We start from the raw sequence: 21,052 nt of genomic DNA, 5'->3' as shown, positions 1-21,052 counted from the left end.
TATTATTTATGCAGTTCTCAAAAAGTAAGATTTCTGAAAGGGTAGAGAATAGGAATATGAGTGGGTGTATATGACTGAGATAATTTTCAGGTCCCAGCAGATTACTTGGCTAAGTTAGAATGGGAGCAAAGAACAGGAAGCTCAGCACACTCAAGCTTCCTGAAGAAGTGAGTGGTAGGAATAGAGCTGGAGGTGTAATCACAGCAGGGATCAAATCACAGAACGACAGCCTTCTGGGTCTATGTGGTGTGCTTTTTTAACCAGCTAATTTACATTTTAATCAATAGGAGGAGAGGAAAATGGTCCAATTCTTTCCCATAATACCAGAAGGTAATCAAGATATGACCTGGAGCTTTAGTGCACAGAAAGAGAATAGCCATATGACTGCAGTGAGACTAAAGCAAGGCTGTCATGGGAAGAAAAGGACTTTGAATTTTATTGAAGTGTTGTACAATATTAATCTAGAGTGATACAGCTAGATGAAGATAGCAGAGGATAGAAGCAGAATGGATTTTTAGTGAGGGTCTGCCAACAAGGAGGCAGTGTAGACTAATGCCACCCCATGCCTTTTCCCCAGCCCAGTAAGACTCCAGGTATTAGGAATGCCCACATAGAATCTACCCCACCTGTGATCTTTTATACAATTCCGACAAAGCTTGGGATATTAACCTTTAAAAAGTCAGAAAATGCAAAGCTTTCTATTCAAAACTTGGAAGATAATTTATTAAATTAACAGTTTTCAGAGCCCTATGAACTGTTCTGGAAATTACCTAATACTCCTCCACTGGGATATTTACAAATTTCCTTTGTCAATAAAGATACAACTGTGGGGAGTATATGTCTTCTTTAAAAAAAGAAAAAAGTTTCTTAAAACTGGATGCAAAATTCAAAGTAATGAACAGATCATTTTGATTTGAGGAGAAAGTCACCAATAACCAAACTTGTTCCCGGTAAAATCAATGTCATACACCCAAATGATTCTAGATAATCAAGAACAACCGCTGATTTGTTTCTGTTTTACTTTTAATGGAATTGATACATGAAACAAAATAATAACTACATGAAAGTGTGATTTAAGTATTATATGAAAAGCTTTATACAAACCTTAACTTACAAACACTACTATTGGTATACCCAAGTACAGCACTGGCATAGTAATTGCACAGCTAAAAAAGGGACAAATTTTTTCATCCCCTTTCCCTCTTTTGCATCAAAAATCTCCCTAATATTCTCCTGACACCTATCCTCAAAACTAAAAAAAAAAATGTAAGATGTTCAACCTTTTCCTCTCATGCCCAGCATTTACTTTAAAAAGAGTAAAATTTACCCTCAGATAACTCAAAAACTCTGCTTAGCCTTCCTACATATAATTCATCAGAATTTGATGCTCATGAAAGTCCCAGGTGATCAGCAAGGATAAAACATGACTATAATGGCAGATTAAAAAAAAATTAGTATTCTCAACTCGAGTCAAATATCAAAAGGTTTATTTATTCTTGCACCTTTGTGATCACACAAATTCAATACCAACACTTAATTCCAGAACCCTCTATGACTGTCACCAACTTTATGTACAAAAATGTCAAAGGAAACCAAAATGAGTACTTACTTATCTTGGAAAATGTCCTGGGCAGTTACCTGATCCCTTTTCTTGATGGCTTCTGTCAAAGGGAAAAGGGTTTTTATTTTCGAGAGAGCAATTTGACATTTAGCTGTTACTTCCATGGGGGGCTCCAGCATATTCAAAATGTGCTGCTGAATTGCAGGCAGCGGTTCCTGGGGATGTAAAACTCTATGCAGCAGACACTGTGGGGAAAAGTACAATGATTTTAAAATGGAGATAAAGACATCATATTTGCTTCATCACACGCTGCTCAGGAATCCTCCGTTTTTAGTTTGGGATGGCTGTGTGAGTGGCACCAAACACAAAAGAGAACAAAGAGGAAGGCCCAGAACCATGGTCTTTGGTAGGACACTGGTAATGCCCAAACCACCATAAAACAGACCAAGTCTAGCAGCATTACCAGCTGGAGAGCTCCTGGAAAGGAGCCTCATCTTAAAAAAAGAGGCTACAGCTTTAACTACTTGGAGAACATACGAGGTTCCCTAAGACACATAATTTTACTAAGAGCCTCTGACAATCTTGGATTCTAACTTTTCGATTATAGCCCTTTTACCTCCCTCTGGCATACTGTGCTTTCTCCTTCGCTCAGTTTTAGAAAATAACATGAAGTAGATGAAACAGGTGGCTGAAGGGAAGCTGCCCAAGCTCAGCGTGTTCCAGGAAAAAGGTGTGAAAGAGAGAGGCATGCTGGGTCTGTCCCAACCTCCCTCGAGTGCTGAGTCTGGGCTTTTCTCCACTGTTCTATCCACTTCTCTCCATCTCCGCCATTACCACTTGTGTCTAGGCACCAAGCCCTCCAACATGGGCTGCCACCAGCAGTGCACAGTCCTTCTCCATCTACTGTGGCTAAAGTCATCATAAAACAAGGTCCTTACTAAATCTAACAAAGTCACACATAAGAGAGGCCCTGATGCTTCCTGCATGGATCTCCTGTAACTCTCCTTCCTGACTACCACTCAGCTCAACTGGGCCCTTGCAGCTTCCCTCACATGCCCAGCTCATTCCAGCCTCTGGTTCCATGAGTAATGCTCCTCCTGCTCTTCCATCTCCCTTTAGATCTCAACTGCACTAGCCTATCTCATTATTATTATTATTATTTTCTTTGCTCAAGAATTATCTCAGGCCTTCCCTGACACTATATAAGGATTCCCACCATGCAGTCATGCTCTGTCATTACCATTATTTTACAATTTTTACAGTATTTATCACTATTTAAACTTAATAATTTTCTAGTTTACTTGTCTTTTATCTAAACTTTCCTCTTGAAAGTAGAGCTCTTGTTTGTCTTGTACGCTGCTGAATTCCAACCACTGAGAGTAGTGTCTGACATATAAGCACCTAACAGACACTGGCTGAAGGAATAAAGTGCTTCTGCCCAGAATTCTCCTTGTCATCAGAGGTGTCAGGAAGCAGCAACGAGAGTGAGGCCAAGAAAAAGGCCAGTACAGCTTCTCCATTGTTCACATGAGTGGAAATCTGGACAGCAAGCTGCTTCTCTCACAGGTATTGCTTTTTGAGATACTGGTATTTTCCCAGAAAAGAAGATCTTCTAAGTGGAGTACAGGAAGGTAAGCAATAGTATGAGATACTATTAAGGAAACAGAAAGATTAAAAAAAAAAAAAAAAAACAAACCTCATTTTATTGACATGTCTCTTCTTTTGTTAGCGAATAATCCCCAAATTAGGTTGGAAAACAAGGTTCTTGCTGTTCCCACCTTTAGACAACATACATACTAGTGATTCTGAAGAAAAAAATAAGGAGCTGAAGAGCTCTTTCAATTTTGAAATACTGTTTCATATCATAAGATATATTATTTATGACTTGTTTGCCAATTCCATTGAGAACATGCTAGAAGATTCAGTTCTAAAAAGACACTTAGGCTTAAATAGTAAGAGTCAACATCCTATAAATTCAGAAAACCCTGAAGTAGGAATTAAGTACCAATTTCCTCTAGAAGCCTCACCTGTTGCTCCCTTGTTATAACACACCAATCACAAGTTTTCCTTCCCCATAGCATATTCATTCGTTTCAGAGTTTGCCTCTGTTTTCCTCTTTTCTAATTACCTGACTTTCCCTTGAGCATCAATAACAACAGGCCTGTTTAATGTGAAGCAAAAGGGGAAACCAAAATGATCCCAAACTCTATGAATCTACCCCCAACCTTCTTGTGCATAATTTTTAATTCACAGTGCTCTCCTTCAGTTCATTAAAATATCTTAAACAGCTTTAAAGCCCTAAGGATGTAAGTAGTAATCAAACACTTCACACAGCAGACTACTTTTCACACACTCTGGGAAATTCTGTGATACTCAACTGATATTTTTATTTTGAAAATAATAAAAAAAATAATAAAAAATGGACAAATACCCTACTCAGACTCCCTGCTGAAAAAATTCTAGACTTTCAGTATGAACTCTAGACAATTCCTTTAAACAATGTCATCATCCATAAGTAAGACCTACAAGAGGTGTTTTACAACAGCATCAAGCTCTCATTTTTTCAAAGGTCACATTTTAGATAAAGCTAAATAGGATACATATAAAATTCATTCCATCAAAAATTCCTAATTCATTTTTTAAAGTGAGGTTATGAGAAAGTGACATTTTTTAATAGCTGAGAAGTTAAGACCAATCTCCTTATTTTTCTTTTAAGCAACTGTAGTTCCTTGGTGGGATTTTTATATTTTGAAATAGACAATAGAAAAACTGCAGGTGGCCTAAGTTACTAATAGGTTGGTTTTAGCAATATTGTTTCAATTTATTAAAAGGCAGTTTTAGCTATACACTTGCTAAAAGATGTATTTTTCAGCATTTCTTTCCAAAATTGGAATTAGTTTCTTGCCAATAAATCAACCTCTTCCACCTCCTACCCTCCCCTACTCTCGGCTGCAATTATTTCTCATTTACATGAAAGAAAAGGAATGTCTTCCTAGGTCCCACATCCTTCTGTGGCTCACAGGGTCCTGCCTTTCTGTTCACCAGCAAAGCTTTCTCCTCAGCACTGTCACCTGGCTACCCCCACTGGGCTGCGGTGGAGACTCCTAAGTCATCAAAGACTTCCCTACAAAACTAAGGGCCCTCTGCCCTGCTCACCTTTACTCACAGTCGTGAAAGTCTTATTCATTCCTTCTGGACGTTCTTTTCCTATTCCTTTTAAGGAACCAGTTTCTCTAGTTCTTTCTATCTGTCTGATTTGCTTCAGTGAGTGGAAATAGGACAAAATTTGCTTTGTTTTTTAACAGTTCTTTCTCTTATCGACCTCTAATTGCTCACTCACATGTTGGTCTTCAGGACTATTCTTTCCTTCTCACTCAACATCCTCTCCCAGATGATCTCATTCACTTCTGTTTCTATTTAACTGAGAGGACTTTCAAATCTACGTATTTAGCCCTGAATTCTCTACTATGTTCTAAATCCCTATTTCTAGTTTCCAATGGGCTGTATGTACTAGGATAGCCAATGGGTACAGCCAATATGCTGTATGTACTAGGATAGCCAATGGGTACCTCAAATCTAACACCTGTACAAAATAAGTGAATCACCTTTTCTATATGCTCATTCTATATTCCTTTTATAACTAATGGTGACATCATCCTTTCAGTCACCCAAGCAAGGATCCTGTATATTCAATTCCTCTTTTTAATCAACCATCATCATTCATTCCCTTAAATCCTATCTACTCTATCTTCTAATTTTTCTTTTCTCCACTGTCTGCCACTGCTTTAATTCAAGCTTTCATGTGGGCTGCTGCAGATTTCCTAAATGGTCGCCAGTCCACGTCCCATGTCCTAACATCCTTCCTTAGCTATTTTCTAAAAATCACATCAATAAACTGCTGACAAAATCCTTTCGTGATTATCCACTGCATATAGGATAAAACCCAAACCACTGGTTCTTCACAATCTATCTGCTATTTATCTTCCCTACCACCCTTTCCATCATTTTCCCATAGAGTCTATTCTTCAACCAAAAGGAACTATTCTCCACTCTAACGTATCACACTTCCTTCATTTCTTCATGCTTTTCCTGCCTGCATGCCCTCGTCACATCAGGCATTACCTTGTTTTCTCAGTGATAACATTATAACCTCTGTAGCTGACCTGTAATCATGAAGTTTTTGACAAATATGGCACTGGAACACTTCTTCCTTTACAGTAGTGATGCTACTGTACAGTTCATAAAAAATCTTTACTATCTAGATATAAAAACAAAGAAAGTTCTTACTCATATAAAATAGAAAAGCCTGAAAAAAGGCATAAAAGAATACACTGTTTTTTATTAAGTGCTTCTGTGTTTTTTTTTTTTAAACTAGCCATCCTCCAGAAAAAAAATTAGAAAGCATCCAAACTTTACTTCTTTCTAAAATCTCAGAGTATTTTAATTTTTTTGTTTTTAGTAGGAAGGGAAAGTGTTATCCTTCCATTAAGCAGATAGAGCAACTGAGGACCTCAGAGAATGAAGATGTTTGTTTGCTTTCATTAAAAAAAAAAAAAAAAAAATGGGCATCCTGAGGAACGCACCTAGACCGCGTGGAGCTGGGAAAGGGCTGCCCCCACAGCCAGAGGTGAGCTGAAAAGCCCCCACAGGCCAGGCCCCATCTGGCCACCAGTCAGAGCCCAGAAGGGGATCCAGTGATTTGGAGCCCAGTAGGTGATCCTGCACCGCAGGGCAGTCTGTGGGACCACAAGACCCACCTTGGAATTAAACAAATACAGAAGGAGGAGATTCTCTGTGACAGCAACCACTAACATATTCATAGTACCACTGCCCTACTGGAATTCTGGCATGACAGTTTTTGACTCAACTGGACCACCTGTTTCCAATATCCCAGAAAGAGCACACCAAAAAGATGCTGGCCAATGACACAGTGTCCCAATGCATAGGACATATCAGAAAACGAGCAGCAGGAAGAAGAAAAAATACAAGCAACCAAGTATATCCTCAGAGAAAGGACACACCACAAAAAAGAAAATCACCCATCAGATTACAACAACAGTGACTTGGAAGAACTTCTGAGCCTTCTAGTAAGAAAATTTAAAATTGTCATGATTAAAAACTGACAGAAGTCATAAAGGAAAACAATGACAAAGGAAAAATAATCAACAATCAGAAGAATGAAATTGAGTCCCTAAAGAGGGAAGTGAAAGAAATGCAGAAGATCAAAGGACTAATGGAGGAGCTAAAGAACTCTGGGAAAAGCAGTGAAAACAGAATAGATGAAATGGAAGAATAAGTACTCTCGAAATAAAAAGAACCAGAAATAAGAAGACACAGAAATAAAAAGAACCAAAACAGGGGCCTCCCAGGTGGCACAGCGGTTGAGCGCTGGGTTGCGAAGCGGCCCACAGCTTCTGCAGCTCCAGTTCAATCCCCAAACACCAGGTGAGGGTCCCACATGGCGTGCAGACCTCTCCTGCCGCCTGCTGCTCCCCTCAGCAGTGTACCTCGTCAGTCTGCCTATTCTGTTCCCCGCTCTGTCTCTGGTGAATTCTCTCACCCTCCCATGCTTCTGACTGTACCCAGTGATTGTATAAATAAATAAATAAATCTTTTAAAAAATAAAAAGAAAAAAATAAAAAGAACCAAAACATAAAAGGAAAGAGAAGTATGAATGAAAAAGAATGAAGAAAGACTTGGGGAACTATCTGACTCCATGAGGAAAGGAAATATAAGACTTATAGGAATCCCAGAAGGAGAGGAGAGAGACATAGGAACAGAGAAAATATTCAAGGAAATAACTGAAGAGAACTTCCCAAACATGAAGAAGGAGCTGAAAATAGACATACAAGAAGTGGAAGAACACCAAACTTCCATGATAAAAGGAAAAATACAGCAAGACACATAATAATAAAGCTCCCAAGAATCCAAGACAAGGAAAAAATAATGAAGCCGACAAGAGGGAAGAAACATATAATATACAAAAGAAAACCAATCAGGCTAACATCAGACTTCTCTGAAAAAAACACTAAGCCAAGGATAGAGTAGAGGGACATAGTCAACAGACTCCAAGACAACAAACGTCAACCAAGAATCCCCTATCCTGCAAAACTTTCCTTCCTCTATGAAGAAAGAATAAGGACTTTCCCAGACAAACAGAAACTCCAGAATTTCATTATGACTAAACCCCCACTCCAAAAAATACTACAAGGAGTCCTAAAGCCAGAACCAACAGAGGGATGAATAAGAATGAAAACAAGACCAACAAAAAAAATTATTAAAAAAATAAATAAAAACAGAGAAAAGACAAACAAAATGCAAAACAGATGCTAACATAGCAATATTAACTCTAAATGTAAACGAACTAAACTCTTCAATAAAAAGACACAGAGTTGCAGGCTGAATTAAGAAACAAAATCAAAAAAAAGAAAAGAAAAAGAAACAAAATCCAACCTTTTGCTGTCTCCAGGAAACTCACTTAACTACAAAAGATAGAAATAGACTGAAAGTAAAAGGATGGAAAACAATCCTACAAGCCAATGGACCAAAAAAGAAGGGAGGAACAGCTATACCTATATCAGATAAAACAGATTTCAAACTCAAAAAGGTATAAGAAACCCCGACAGTCACTACATTATGATCAAGGGGACAATACTTCAAGAAGAAATAACACTCATTAACATATACTCACCAAATGAAGGAGCACCAAAATATATCAGACAAGTATTATCATCTCTGAAAACAGACATCAGAGAAAACACATATGTAGTAGGATACTTCAACACACCCTATCAACAATGGATAGATCAACAAGACCAAAATTAAGTAAGAACACTAAAGCTCTAAAGAAGGATCCAGAGCTCATGGGCTTAACAGACATGTATAGAACATTAACCCCCAAAAAGTCTGAGCAGACATTTTTCTCAAGCGCACACGGATCATTCTCCAGGATCTATCACATACTGGGACACAAAACAAATATCAACAGATACACCAAGATTGAAATCATACCAACCATCTTCTCTGACCATGAAGGCATCAAACTAAAAATAAACCATAAAAAGAAGGCAAGGAACCCTCCCACCTCATGGAGATGGAAACCCTACTGGAAGAACCCTAGTGGAAACACTACTGGAAGACCACTGGACAATGAGGAGATCAAAGAAGAAATTAAAAAATACTTTGAGTTGAATCACAAGGAGGACACTGATTTCCTAAATGTATGGGACGTAAGAAAAGCAGTTATAAGAGGAAAATATATAGCAATACAGGCTCACATCAAGAAACAAGAAAGAACTCAGAAACAACCTAATCTCACAGCTCAAAGAACTAGAAAAAGAACAACAACAAAAAAAAAACCCTAAAACCAGTAGAAGAAAAGGATTAATAAAAATCAAAGCAGAAATAAATGAAATCGAAACTAAAAAAAATCCAAAAGATCAATGAAACCAAAAGTTGGTTCTTTGAAAAAATAAATAAAATAGACAAACCCCTAGCCAGGCTCACAAAGGAAAAAAGGGAGAAAGCACAAATAAATAGGATCACAAATGAAAGAGGAGAAATCACAACAGACACAGCAGAAATCAAAAGAATAATCAGAAACTACTATGAACAGTTATATGCAAACAAGCTCAACAATCTAGAAGGGTGCACAAATTCCTACAACTCTACAATCACCTAAAGTGAGATAAAGAAGAAATAGAACACCTAAACAGGCCAATTACAAGCAGTGAAATGGAAATGGTAATCAAAAACTTCCCCACAAACAAAAGCCCAGGACCAGATGGAGTTACAAATGAATTCTACCAAACATTCAGAAACGAAGTAGTGCCTATCCTTCACAAACTCTTTCAAAAAATTGAGAAGGAAGGGATAATACCAAACACGTTCTATGAAGTCAAAATTACACTAATACCAAAACCAAACAAGGACAACACACACAAAAAAGAAAACTACAGGCCAATCTCACTAATGAACACTGATGCAAAAATCCTTAATAAAATTTTAGATATCAGAATCCAACAATGTATCCATAAGATAATTCACCACGGCCAAGTAGGATTTATTCCAGGGACACAAGGATGGTTCAACATCTGAAAATCAATCAACGTTATCCAACACATCAACAAAAAGAACTACAAAAAACATATGATAATATCAATAGATGCTGACAAAGCTTTTGACAAAGTACAATACCCATTCATGATAAAGGCCCTTGAAATTCTCAGGATACAAGGAACATACCTCAACATTATAAAGGCCATATATCACAAGCCCATAGCCAATATCATTCTCAATGGTGAAAAGCTGAAAGCATGTCCATTAAGATCTGGAACAAGAGAAAGATGTCCACTCTTAGCACTGCTCTTCAATATAATCCTGGAAGTCCTAGCCAGAGCAATAAGACAAGAGAAAGACATACAAGGAATCCATGCACAAAAACCAACTGAAAATGGATTAAAGAGCTAGACATAAAAACTGAAACCATAAAATATATAGAAGGAAATATAGGCGAAACACTACATGACATGCACCTCAAAAACATCTTTATAGACACATCACCCAAAGCAGTGATAGTGAAGGCAAAGATAAACAGCTGGGACTATATCAAATTAAAGAGTTTCTGCACAGCAAAAGAGACAATAACCAAAACAAAGAGACCCCACTGATTGGGAGAAAATTTCTGCACACAACACTAATGATAAAGGACTGATCACAAAAATCTATGAAGAGCTGATGAAACTCAACAAAAACAAAGAAAATAATCCAGTCAAAAAATGGGTAGAAGAGCTAAAAAGGAACTTCTCCAAAGAGGAAACGCAAATGGCCAACAGGCATATGAAAAAACGTTCAGCATCACATGTAATCAGGGAAATGCAAATCAAAACTACAATGAGATACCATCTTACACCAGTGAGAATGGCAGATATTAAAAAAACTAGCAACAACAAATGTTGGCAAAGATGTGGAGAAAAAGGAACTCTTCTGCACTGCTGGTGGGAGTGCAAAATGGTCCAACCGCTATGGAAAGCTGTGTGGAGATTCCTCAACCTACTAAAGATAGAGCTTCCATATGATTCAGCAATTCCACTCCTAGATATTTACCCAAAGGACACAGAAACATTAATTCAAAAGGGCACCTGCACCCCTATGTTTATAGCAGCACTATTTACAATAGCTAAGCTATGGAAACAACCCAAATGCCCAAAAACAGATGACTGGATCAAGAAGATGTGGTATATATACACAGTAGACTATTACTCAGCAATCAAAAAAGATAAACTCATGCCATTTGCAGCAACATGGATGGCGCTGGAAGGGATCATGCTCAGCGAAATAAGCTAGAAAGAAAAAGAAAAATACCGGATGGTCTCACTCATAGCAGGAATCTAGAAAACCTAATAAGGGACCGGGAAAAAGACTAACTATAATAAAGAAAAAATCAAAATCCACAAGCAACTATAAACCAGAGACACACTGAGCGGGGGCAGGGGGGGAAGAGGAGGGATTAGTGTCAAAATAAGGGGGGTGGGAATTGTATGGGGAATATACATTGTGCAAAAATGAAAAATGATGAAGAAGTATATAAAATAAAATATATTTAAAAAAATGACAGGCTCATCTTTCTTCTCTCACCTGAAATAATCTCTGAAAGTGAGGATTTGGAATTTTGGTGGTCGGAAACAAGTCTTCAATGGTATCCTCCTCTTCATCTTTTTTTACTAAGCTCATGGAGTCAATCAAAGCATCAACAGCACTCAACTGTGCCTCTGAAGCAAAGACAAAGAGAGAAGTAGAAATCATATTATGAAAACCTCCATTATTCGCCACTAAAAGAAATGTTTTCCATTCACAGATACTGACAGAAACATTGGCTGGTTATACTGTCCTGGATCTGCCCCAAACACTCTCTAGTTATGCAAATCACTTACCTTAGTCTTAGCTTTCTTACTTGTAAAAAGAGCTATTTAGAGTGGCTAGTCTCATGGAGCCTTTCCAGCTCTACCAGTTTGTGAACCTTTGACAATGGACTATAATAAGTAAAAGAGCTTGTTTCAAAGGAATGCTCCAAAGCCACACAAAACCCTTCCATGTGGTGATTCAAAATATTCAGAATTTGATGAGTTAATATTCAAAACAATTATAATTAGCTCAAGGGGAAAAAATTTATAAAGAGAAAAAGAAGAAAAAAAAACCTTTTGGTAATGAAGCTCAGGCTTTATTAGGACTTAATACAACTTGTACCAACTTAACAGGACACCACTGGACAATCTTCTCAAGTCAGAATGAGCTCTTTCCTCTTAAAACCTAATCACTAATGGGCCTCCCCAGCAGCGCAGCGGTTAAGCGCTGGGCTGCGAAGCTGCCCGCAGCCTCCGCAGTGCCGGTTTGTTCCCTGGCTGCTCCCCGGCCACCAGAGGAGGGTCCCACATGGCGCGCGGACCTCTCCTGCCGCCCACTGCTCCCCTCAGCAGTGTATTTCGGTCCTTCTGCCTGCTCTGCTCCCCGCTCTGGTGAATTCACTCACCCTCCCGCGCTTCTGACTGTACTCAGTGCATGTATAAATCAATCAATCAATCAATCAATCAATCAATCAATCAATCTTAAAAAAAAAATTTAATCACTAATCACACTCTGCATATATGCATATGTATCTGATCCCCCTCTAAACTGAAGATCCTTGAGAACGTAACATGACATCCTCTTCTTCATGTCTCTCCTACCTAACAGAAAGCAAGTGCTTTGCAATAAAAAAATCCACCAAGTCAATGGAAACAGCATGGCCCAAAGCAATGTGGGATGAAAGGCAACTCTCCCCCAAATTGTTCCACCTAAATTACCATGTGTAACTTTCATTCTGCTGATTCATGCATCAATCCAGCTATTAAAAGTTGAAGTGCTACTCTTCGATCATTCATGGTTACTAGGCAAAAGGTGGAAAGAGTTAGCAGTTCCTAAATGGCGTGTTACGCTTCTATTCGTCACCTTTTCAAATATCCCTTTGTACAGCTGCTACAAAATGAAGGCGCCTATGAATATTTATCATGGGATCCTTCTACCCCATTCTTGGACTTTCCTGGGGATGTTTCAGGCAAAGGCATAGCCGTCACCATCTTAATTACTTCAGGGCAAAAGGTAGGAGGTGGTATCTATGTGTGTGAACATTTAATGATTTTCTATCTGCTACTACAAGCTATCATCAGGCCAGATCACTTTGGCATGGTGTACCCCTACATAAATGTCTACTTGGAAATATGCCAAGTTTTAATGATACATTTTTCCAATGGAGAAAATGCAAACAAAAACATATTAACTAATAGAAGATAATTCAAAAAATTCAAAGATAGTTAATGTTTTAGATCCTCAGTGAATGATTTATACTATAAGATAATTTCACAATAAAGTTCTTTTCTTTCCAGTATTGTACTTATTTAAAGTATGGAATTCTCAAAAAGTGGAGACAGAATACTAACACAGTGGCAGCTTCTATACATTCAAGTCCACGCTTGGCTCTACCATGATGCAGAGAGACTAATTTCCAAAGGAAGATAAAGATACAAGTCCTAGGGATCCGTCCGGGAGAAACGGGGGTCTAACCAAAAGACACACAGAAGAACCCAGTTCTGAGACTCGTCTCACAATTCCCTAGTTCTACATGGTCACAGATTTAAACTTACACAATAAAACATCAAATCATCACTTCGTGGTTTTTGGAGTATGTTCCCTTCTTTCAGCCCACTATCATATTTGACTACAACCGTCTTAAGCCGTGAGCTCTTGGGAAGACAGGCTATACATTTGTGACAATCATTCTGTGTAGTGCCCTCACATCTGAGGGCTTAATAAAGGCCTTTTTTTCATCAAGCTCCAAGTAACTCCTGGAAGCCAGAAATAAGGAACAAGAATTGAACTGTTAACTATCAACTACAAAGAGCAAGCAGAGAGAAAAGCCAAATATCCATCACTGTCACTCTGAGTTCAAAGTTACATCAAATTTTATGTAGGACACTACAGTCACAGGCTTGATACTACACATCAGTCCATCTCAGCAGGGCACAATCTAGAGAACTCACAACTAGAGAACGGATAGTCATTTCTGGCAAGCTGTGCCCTAAATAGCAGCTCTAAGTGAGAAGGGGGCACTACAGAGTGCCCCCACTACTGAAAAAACATGATGAATCCAATCACCTTCATTATTACTCACCATGAGTGCACAATTGGAATCCAACTAGTTCCACCCTGTGAAATTCTGGCTCCAACCACTGGCTCCAATCACCTGTCTAGCAGACAGGTGATTTCCCAAGAACAGTCTGTGTTTACAGACCATCAGTGAACAAAATAGAAATAAACTCACCTGTGGGAGTGTATTTCTTATTATTTTTCAAGGATGAAAACATGTATTGCCGCAAGTCTTCCATAAAAGGCAGCTGCACATACACCAAACACTAAGGAGAAAGAAAGGTAGTAAAAGCAAAAACCATCAAATTAATGCAAAAATACAAAACTTGTCTCAAATGCTGTGAAAGAGGCTCAGCAAAAGTATTTTAAAAATCAGATAGGTCAGGGGCCTCCTTGGTGGTGCTGGGGTTAAAGTCTCAGAGCTGTCAAGTCTCACTGCAGCATGAGTTCGATCCCTGGCCAGGGAGCTAACATACATGGTGCAGCAGACCTCTCCTGTCTTGCCTGCTGCTCCCCTCAGCAGTATATTTCAGTAGATCCATCTGTTCTGCTCCCCACTCTATCTGTGGTGAATCCTCTCACCCCCTGCACCTCTGCCTGCACCCCAGTTCTTGTATGCATAAATAAAAAAAAATCTTCAAAAAAAATCTGATAGGTCAAGTCTGGTACACTGAAAGTAAAATATTTTTATTTCTGCTAATAGCTGTACACACCTGTAAACAATATGAATATGGTAAACATTAAAGACATGTTTAAAGAAAGACTGTCAAAGAATATCTGCAAAATGCAGGACTAATATAAGTAAGGAGTCAAGGTGATTAGAAGTCAAGATATTTGCCTTCTCTTTCCAGTCCAGCCACAGTAAGTTCTGAGAAATAGGAAATGGTGAGGAATCGAGACATGTATTTTTAAATAGATGAGCCTCAATAAAGTGAATTTCACAAGGATCACAAAATCACACCCTCAACCTTTATCCATAGACCCCATTTGTAAAAATGGAGATAATCTCTATTCCCATTAGGTGCTGAGAAATCATGAAGGATGAGAACCAAGAGAAGGTCACTGCACTGAGCAAACAGAAGGTCATAGTTAACCTTTACTTATTTGATTTAATACAAAGCTCCTTACATACTTTTATAATTTATGTTCTTTCATTGCAAATGAAACTGTGGTTCACAGTCCAGCAGTATCAGCACTACGTGGGAGTCTGTGGAAATGGAGGCTCTCAGGCTGCACCCCAGACAGACAGAATCAGGACCTGCATTTTAAGAAGCTCCTGAAATAATTCCCATGCACATAATAGTTGACAAGCACTGTTTAGAATAATGGGAGTGAAAGAAAAAAAATCAACATGAATGAAAAAATGCTGTGGGTATTACCTCATAGGTGTCCTTGATATAAGGAAAAGCCACACCAACTTGAGGATTAGCTCTTCTGTCATAAGCATATCTAACTACGGCCACCATGTCCAATTCATCCAAAGCATGAATCAGGGAGGAAAGTGCAACTGCTGCTGCCTGGTGAGAAAGGTGCAAGCATTAGCACATCCCCAACATGCCAGAATTTTCACACCACAACTAAGTATTTGCCCCACTTCCATATTGAAATCATCTTATGAAGTCACCTACGATCACTTAGTTGCCAAAAACATGGTTCCCATTCTACGTGTATGGCCTCTCAGTAGCATCTCCCCATTCCTGCCCTTTTCTCTACTCTTTCTCCTTCTTTGGCTTCAGAAACATCTTCTGTTATTAGTTTACTTTGTGGGTTACTTCTCCCCCAGTTCTTCCAATTCCTCTTACAGTTCTGCTTGTGGCCTTTCTCTCTTTCCCTCACTCTAATACTTGGGGATTATTTTATCCATGTCCCGTGAGCTGATGAATAAAGTGTATATTTAGCTTTAAAACTCTCCTAAGAGCCTGCCTTACATTGTCTAGATTATCTAAGCAGGTACATATCTCACACAGTTTACCCCAGGTTTCCCAAACTATCCATGACCAAAACTAAACTGTCTCTCCCCCATTTCCCCCCTGTATTCCCTACTTCCATTAACACCATCTCCCAGTCAGCCAAACCAGAAACCCCAAGTCTGTGATAATTCCACCTTGCTCATTCTTCACCTTCAAGTGTTCAACAAACTCTACCAATTCAGCCTCTCTGCTGTTTCTAAAATCTACCTATTTTCTTCAATCAACCACTTACACCCCTGTTCAGAGAGCTCATCATGCCATTTCTTCCTTAAAAACCTCCAATGGGGCCTCCTTACATACCTCCCATGGGTTAAGTCGGGGTTAAGTGTCGGCACTGTCTTGCTGTCACTGGTGTGGCCAGAGTTGATCCCCAGCCAGGGAGCTAGCCCATATATGGCATAGCCTCACCGCTGCTACACTTGGCAGTATATTTCAGTGGATCTGCCTTTTCTGCTCCACACTCTGTCTCTGGTGAGTCCTCTCATTCCCTGTACTTCTGGCCTACACGCCAGTTCTTCTATGCATAAATAAATAAATCTTTAAAAACAAAAAAACTGGGACCTCCCTGGTGGCACAAGGGGTTGAGCATCGTACTATGAAGCAATCCGCAGCCTCTGCAGCACGAGTTTTATCCCTGGCCGGCCAGGGAGCAAACCATATGGCAAAGCGGACCTTTCCTGCCTCGCCTGCTGCTTCCCTCAGCAGTGTATTTCAGTTAGTCTGCCTGCTCTGTTCCCCGCTCTGTCTCTAGTGAATCCTCTCACCCGCTGCATCTTGTACCCCAGCTCTTGTATGCATAAAAAATAAATCTTAAAAAAGAAAAAACAACAACAAAATAAAAACAAAAAACCATCTATGGTTCCTGTATTTCAGCCTCACTGAGCTAATGATTACTTCTGGGTGGGTCTGGTACTTTCTCTCCTCTGTAGCTAGCTTTCTACTTGCATAATTATCTCTAAGCTAGAATACGTTCTCTAAATCTCTGGTTATCTAGCTTCTAACCCACTTTGTAGGTTCAATAAATCAGCCCCCTGCTTCAGATTTGCATTAGTCATCTCTCTCCCTCTTAATAATTCCCCAAACACTTTATACTTTTCTCAGTATTACTGCTAACCTTTATCAAACTTAGCTATATATAGTCCCATTTCCTCCATTAAAATCTTATGCCATCAAGAGCCTCTACAGATTTCATGAGAGATTTATTACCTTCTCAGCTTGATTCAAGGATATTTACTTAGTGCCTATTTTTTGGTAGGTACTGTCTTAGGCCCAGTAAGATAACAAAGATTAGTCCTTGATCTCACTGAGCAAAACATTCTTCACTAGCAGAAATGAAATACCTACCAAATACAGAATGTGTATATTCCCATACAAGAGACCAGATAAACACAATGGGAATCTGGAGAAGAGATTACTTCCAATGTGTATGTGCAATTTTTTATTCAGGTGTCTTTGATAGGACCAACTGAGATATTTAAAGTCAGGAAGGATGGGGTAGTAAGTGACAGCTATAACACAATACTACCTTGTAAAAACAACTCAAAGTTTCATTTCTTTCCCTTTCTTTTCTCCCCTTCTCTTTCATACACAGTACAAATAAGCACATAAAAGTATAGATTCTCTATACAAAAAAATTACATATTAATGATCAGAAGAAACACATTTTTAAAGGAATTATTCACAGACTCATGGAACACTTGAGTTGAAAACCAGCAGTACCTCTAGTTTAATAACCCATAGGAAGAAGGAATTCCCACCCCAACATCCAACAGGTGGCAAAAAAGACTGTTTGGAAAATTACTAGCATGGGAATCCGATACTGCCCAGGGAGCCAATCCTTTTGGAGAGAGCAATTCTTGTTGACAACATAATTCACTTTGAACAACACCACCACCTGTTGGTTCCAATATATCATTTGATAGAAAACATACTTTAGTATGTATTCCACAGAATAATCCTCCAAAACATGAAAAGGGCCATTATGTCGGTTATCCTTCCTACTAACCTGTCTACTGACACAAGCCTTCTCCATGCATATTATTGGAAGTCCTCATATGACATGGTGTTCCTTACTCTCCTGCTTATTTTATGAGTGCCAATTGGTTAATATTATTCTTTGACTATGACCTTAAGAATTAACACCAAAAAGTAGCCCTTTGCAAATAGATGAAATTTTTCTTTTCTTTGAGTAACCTCAAAGTGACTATATAATCTACAGAGTCTGTATGAGTCTGGATTTGAATTATGCAAGCCATGAGCTTGCCCTTAGCTAGCAAAGTCCAGATAATCACCTGCACCTCAATACCAGCTTTGTGATACAATATACTTGACTGAATATCTAGCAATTACACGAAGTTATGAGAATTTTCTTTGTGTAAAGGAATAATAAGCAGGAGTTAAAACTTCAGAAGTAGAAAATGCAGTTAAGTTGTATTAACAGCATATACCAGAACTGCACAACTCTCAACAAGATGTGATTCAGAAAAAAATCTATAAAGTAGGACTGTCAAATCTGAGGAGTCACATATGCCTTTTTTGTCCTAATGAATCTATTCAGTACTGAGTGGAGCCAAGCATTTTCTTCTCCTAATTCTGATTATCCCAATAGAATCACTGTATACCCATTCACAAGATCAACAGCCAGCCACCAGTCAGATGTGAAGGGAAAACGAGAACTAAGAGGACTCAATCACTTTCACCACTGCCTTTTCTCTCCCCCCACCAAACAATCCTTCTACAGTTTACTAATTTCAAATGCAAATACTTCTAGAACTTGGAGACCTGCGTAAGCAAGTGGTCTAAAACAAACATTAGACCACAGTTACCCACTTAAGATCAACAGCTCCAAGAAAGTAACAGGTTCTGATTTGCAGGCTAAAAAGAAAATATTAACAGAGAGGGCAGGTGTAAATGCAACAGCCAGGCAAAAACCAGCCTAAAAACAGAATCACTTAGGGAGGTGGGAAAAAAATGTAAAGAAAGAGGGAAAATTTCTCAATGACAGAAGTGATCCAATGAGTCAGTGAAACTCATCTCCAGGATGCTAAAACCAGTACTTAATGTTCAATGAAGATGGAAATGTCAACCTGACCCCAGCCCCCCTAAACATTTGCCCAGGAGATTCCTACACCTAAATGTGTTTGTTCAAATGCTTTTAATACTCACTGGGAGTATGAGTATTAACTGCAGGAGTATGTTTTTAGGCCTTATGCTCCCACTATGACAAATTCATTTATCTTTCTCCATTTTCAGAGTTAAAGGTCAGTGAATTTTCCCATGGCTTTGTGAAAATTAATGTCATTTCAAATTATAAAAAAGCCCCCTAACAACCCACCTCAAATGTCAATTCAATTCTCTTTAGCACTATCTCAGAGACCACTGTCAACTTACCTGATCATCTTTTGCTGCAAAAACCTTTAGAACTTGATGTCCCATAAAATATTTCCTGTGCACCTATAAGAGTAAGTGAGGAAAATAATTGGTTTTTATCCAAAAGAAGCAATACATATAATCACAATGCCACACATTACGAGGTAATTAGTTCAAAATGCTCATACTAAAAAATATTCAGACACTAGAAACAACCCACTTCTTGAGGTTATTTTCAATTCAACACAATAAATATCTGAGCATGCAGCATATGTCAAACATCATTCCCGACACTGTAAATGCAATAATGAACAAGATCTAGTCTTGTCCTGAGGAGCTCAAATAGAGAAATATGAAATTAACTGCAATGTTACAGTACTGTACAAGAGCAAAGAATGTAATATTACAGTTTGGTGCTATAAAAACACATGAGAGAGGCATCTAGCATGGTCATGGGGATCAGGGAAAATTTCCTCAAATGAAGACACCTAAGTCAAGACTTAAGGTATGTATAGGAATGACCTCAGAGAAAAGACTGGGCACAAGTATCCTAGGCAGGGATAACAGTGAGAATATGGCTGGAGAGACATTGGAACACCATAAATTTGGGGAACTGCTTTTAGAGTGGTACAGCGTCACAGTGTAAGTGGAAAGGTGAAAATTAGATTAGTGAGATTGTAAGTATCAGCTCAAGAGTCTGTTATGAGCAATATTAAGTGATTTGGAAGTTACCCTAAGAGCAATGACAAGGCACTGACGAATCAGGAAGAAAGACCTGGGCAAAGAACCAATTACAGGGGCAGAAGTGGAGGAAGGGAAAATAGTTAAACTAAAAAAAAAATACTGCAGACCTAGCAATTCCACTCCTGGGGATCAACCCAAAGGACACAAAAACATTAATTTGAAACAAAATCTGCACTCTTATGTGCACTGCAGCACTGTTTCTCTTCAAAAACCAAAAAGCAACACTAACCATAGATTACATTTTAGAAAAACTGAGTGAGATAAATATATATTATAAATAAAAGGACCCATCAAAAGCATATCATCTCAAATAATAAGGATAAAGCTCATTTATTTTGTTTACAATTAGCAGAATAAGTGCTGTACCTGAGAAGATCTACAAAATCCCAAAACAGAGAAGCATTTCCCCTCAGATTTATATTTCATTTGTTCTTGATCCACTTTAGAGAAAGGAATAATATCACTTCCATAGCGGAACCCTAGAGAACAAAGGTGCATCTGTTAAGCATATGAGACCACATTTTCCACAAGCTGAAATTAGTCCTACACATACATTAACAATACATGCACTCCAGATCAAGCCTCTATATACTATTCCCTGGAATCAAATTACTGCCCCTCATGATCAATGGGGAAAAGAAGCAGAAGACACACAGACAATATATACAATACAGAGGTGATTAAAATCTAATTACATTTTTTAAGTAGCATCTTCTGCAATCTAGTTACCTTAATGACTATCCAGTCTAGAAGAAAGAATGTAGAAAATGCAATGTACCAGTTATCCTCCAAAGATAAGTCATGGATGAATAAAGTACAAGCATGATGTGTAAACATAATAACAAGATCACATTTGTTCAGAAACCTGGGGACCACAGAGAAGAATGCCCATAGGAAATTTTCAGAACAAAATAATCTAAAAAGTGCATGGTGGAGATGTACAACTGCCTAATAAATAGAAGAAGCCAAAGAAAAGTCTTTCATTTAGAAACATATAATTGGTAAGTTGGATATTTTTCTGCATTTAAATGTGTTTTTTCCCAGTGATTAGATTATTTTTTTCTTTTTAATCACTTAGCTTAGTTCATACTTTCAGGTTATTCTTGGCTTCTGTAAAATGTAACAAAAAACCCTAACCATGCTTGTTCCCGGGGCCTATGCTCTGCATGGAAGGTCATGCCCTTTCAACACATACTCAACTGTGTCTGGTAGGAAGAACATCTAAACC

General features: G+C 38.5%; 1 protein-coding gene across 1 annotated transcript in view; it reads right to left on the bottom strand.

The window, feature by feature from the left end:
- XRCC5 (X-ray repair cross complementing 5) overlaps window positions 1-21,052 on the bottom strand; it is a gene marked incomplete at both ends in the record, with an annotated part of 78,101 nt that overhangs the window by 36,476 nt on the left and 20,573 nt on the right. Inside the window, 6 exons of the mRNA XM_084259681.1 lie at window positions 1,610-1,806; window positions 11,198-11,331; window positions 13,917-14,007; window positions 15,121-15,258; window positions 19,102-19,164; window positions 20,191-20,303. Coding sequence (XP_084115807.1) covers window positions 1,610-1,806; window positions 11,198-11,331; window positions 13,917-14,007; window positions 15,121-15,258; window positions 19,102-19,164; window positions 20,191-20,303 — 736 coding nt within the window. The remainder of the gene's footprint in view (window positions 1-1,609; window positions 1,807-11,197; window positions 11,332-13,916; window positions 14,008-15,120; window positions 15,259-19,101; window positions 19,165-20,190; window positions 20,304-21,052) is intronic.

This window comes from Talpa europaea (assembly GCF_964194135.1).
Source record: "Talpa europaea genome assembly, chromosome: 1".
Classification (NCBI taxonomy): Eukaryota; Metazoa; Chordata; class Mammalia; order Eulipotyphla; family Talpidae; genus Talpa; species Talpa europaea.
The sequence above is the reverse complement of the archived record's forward strand: the minus strand, read 5'-3'. Positions and strand labels throughout refer to the sequence as shown.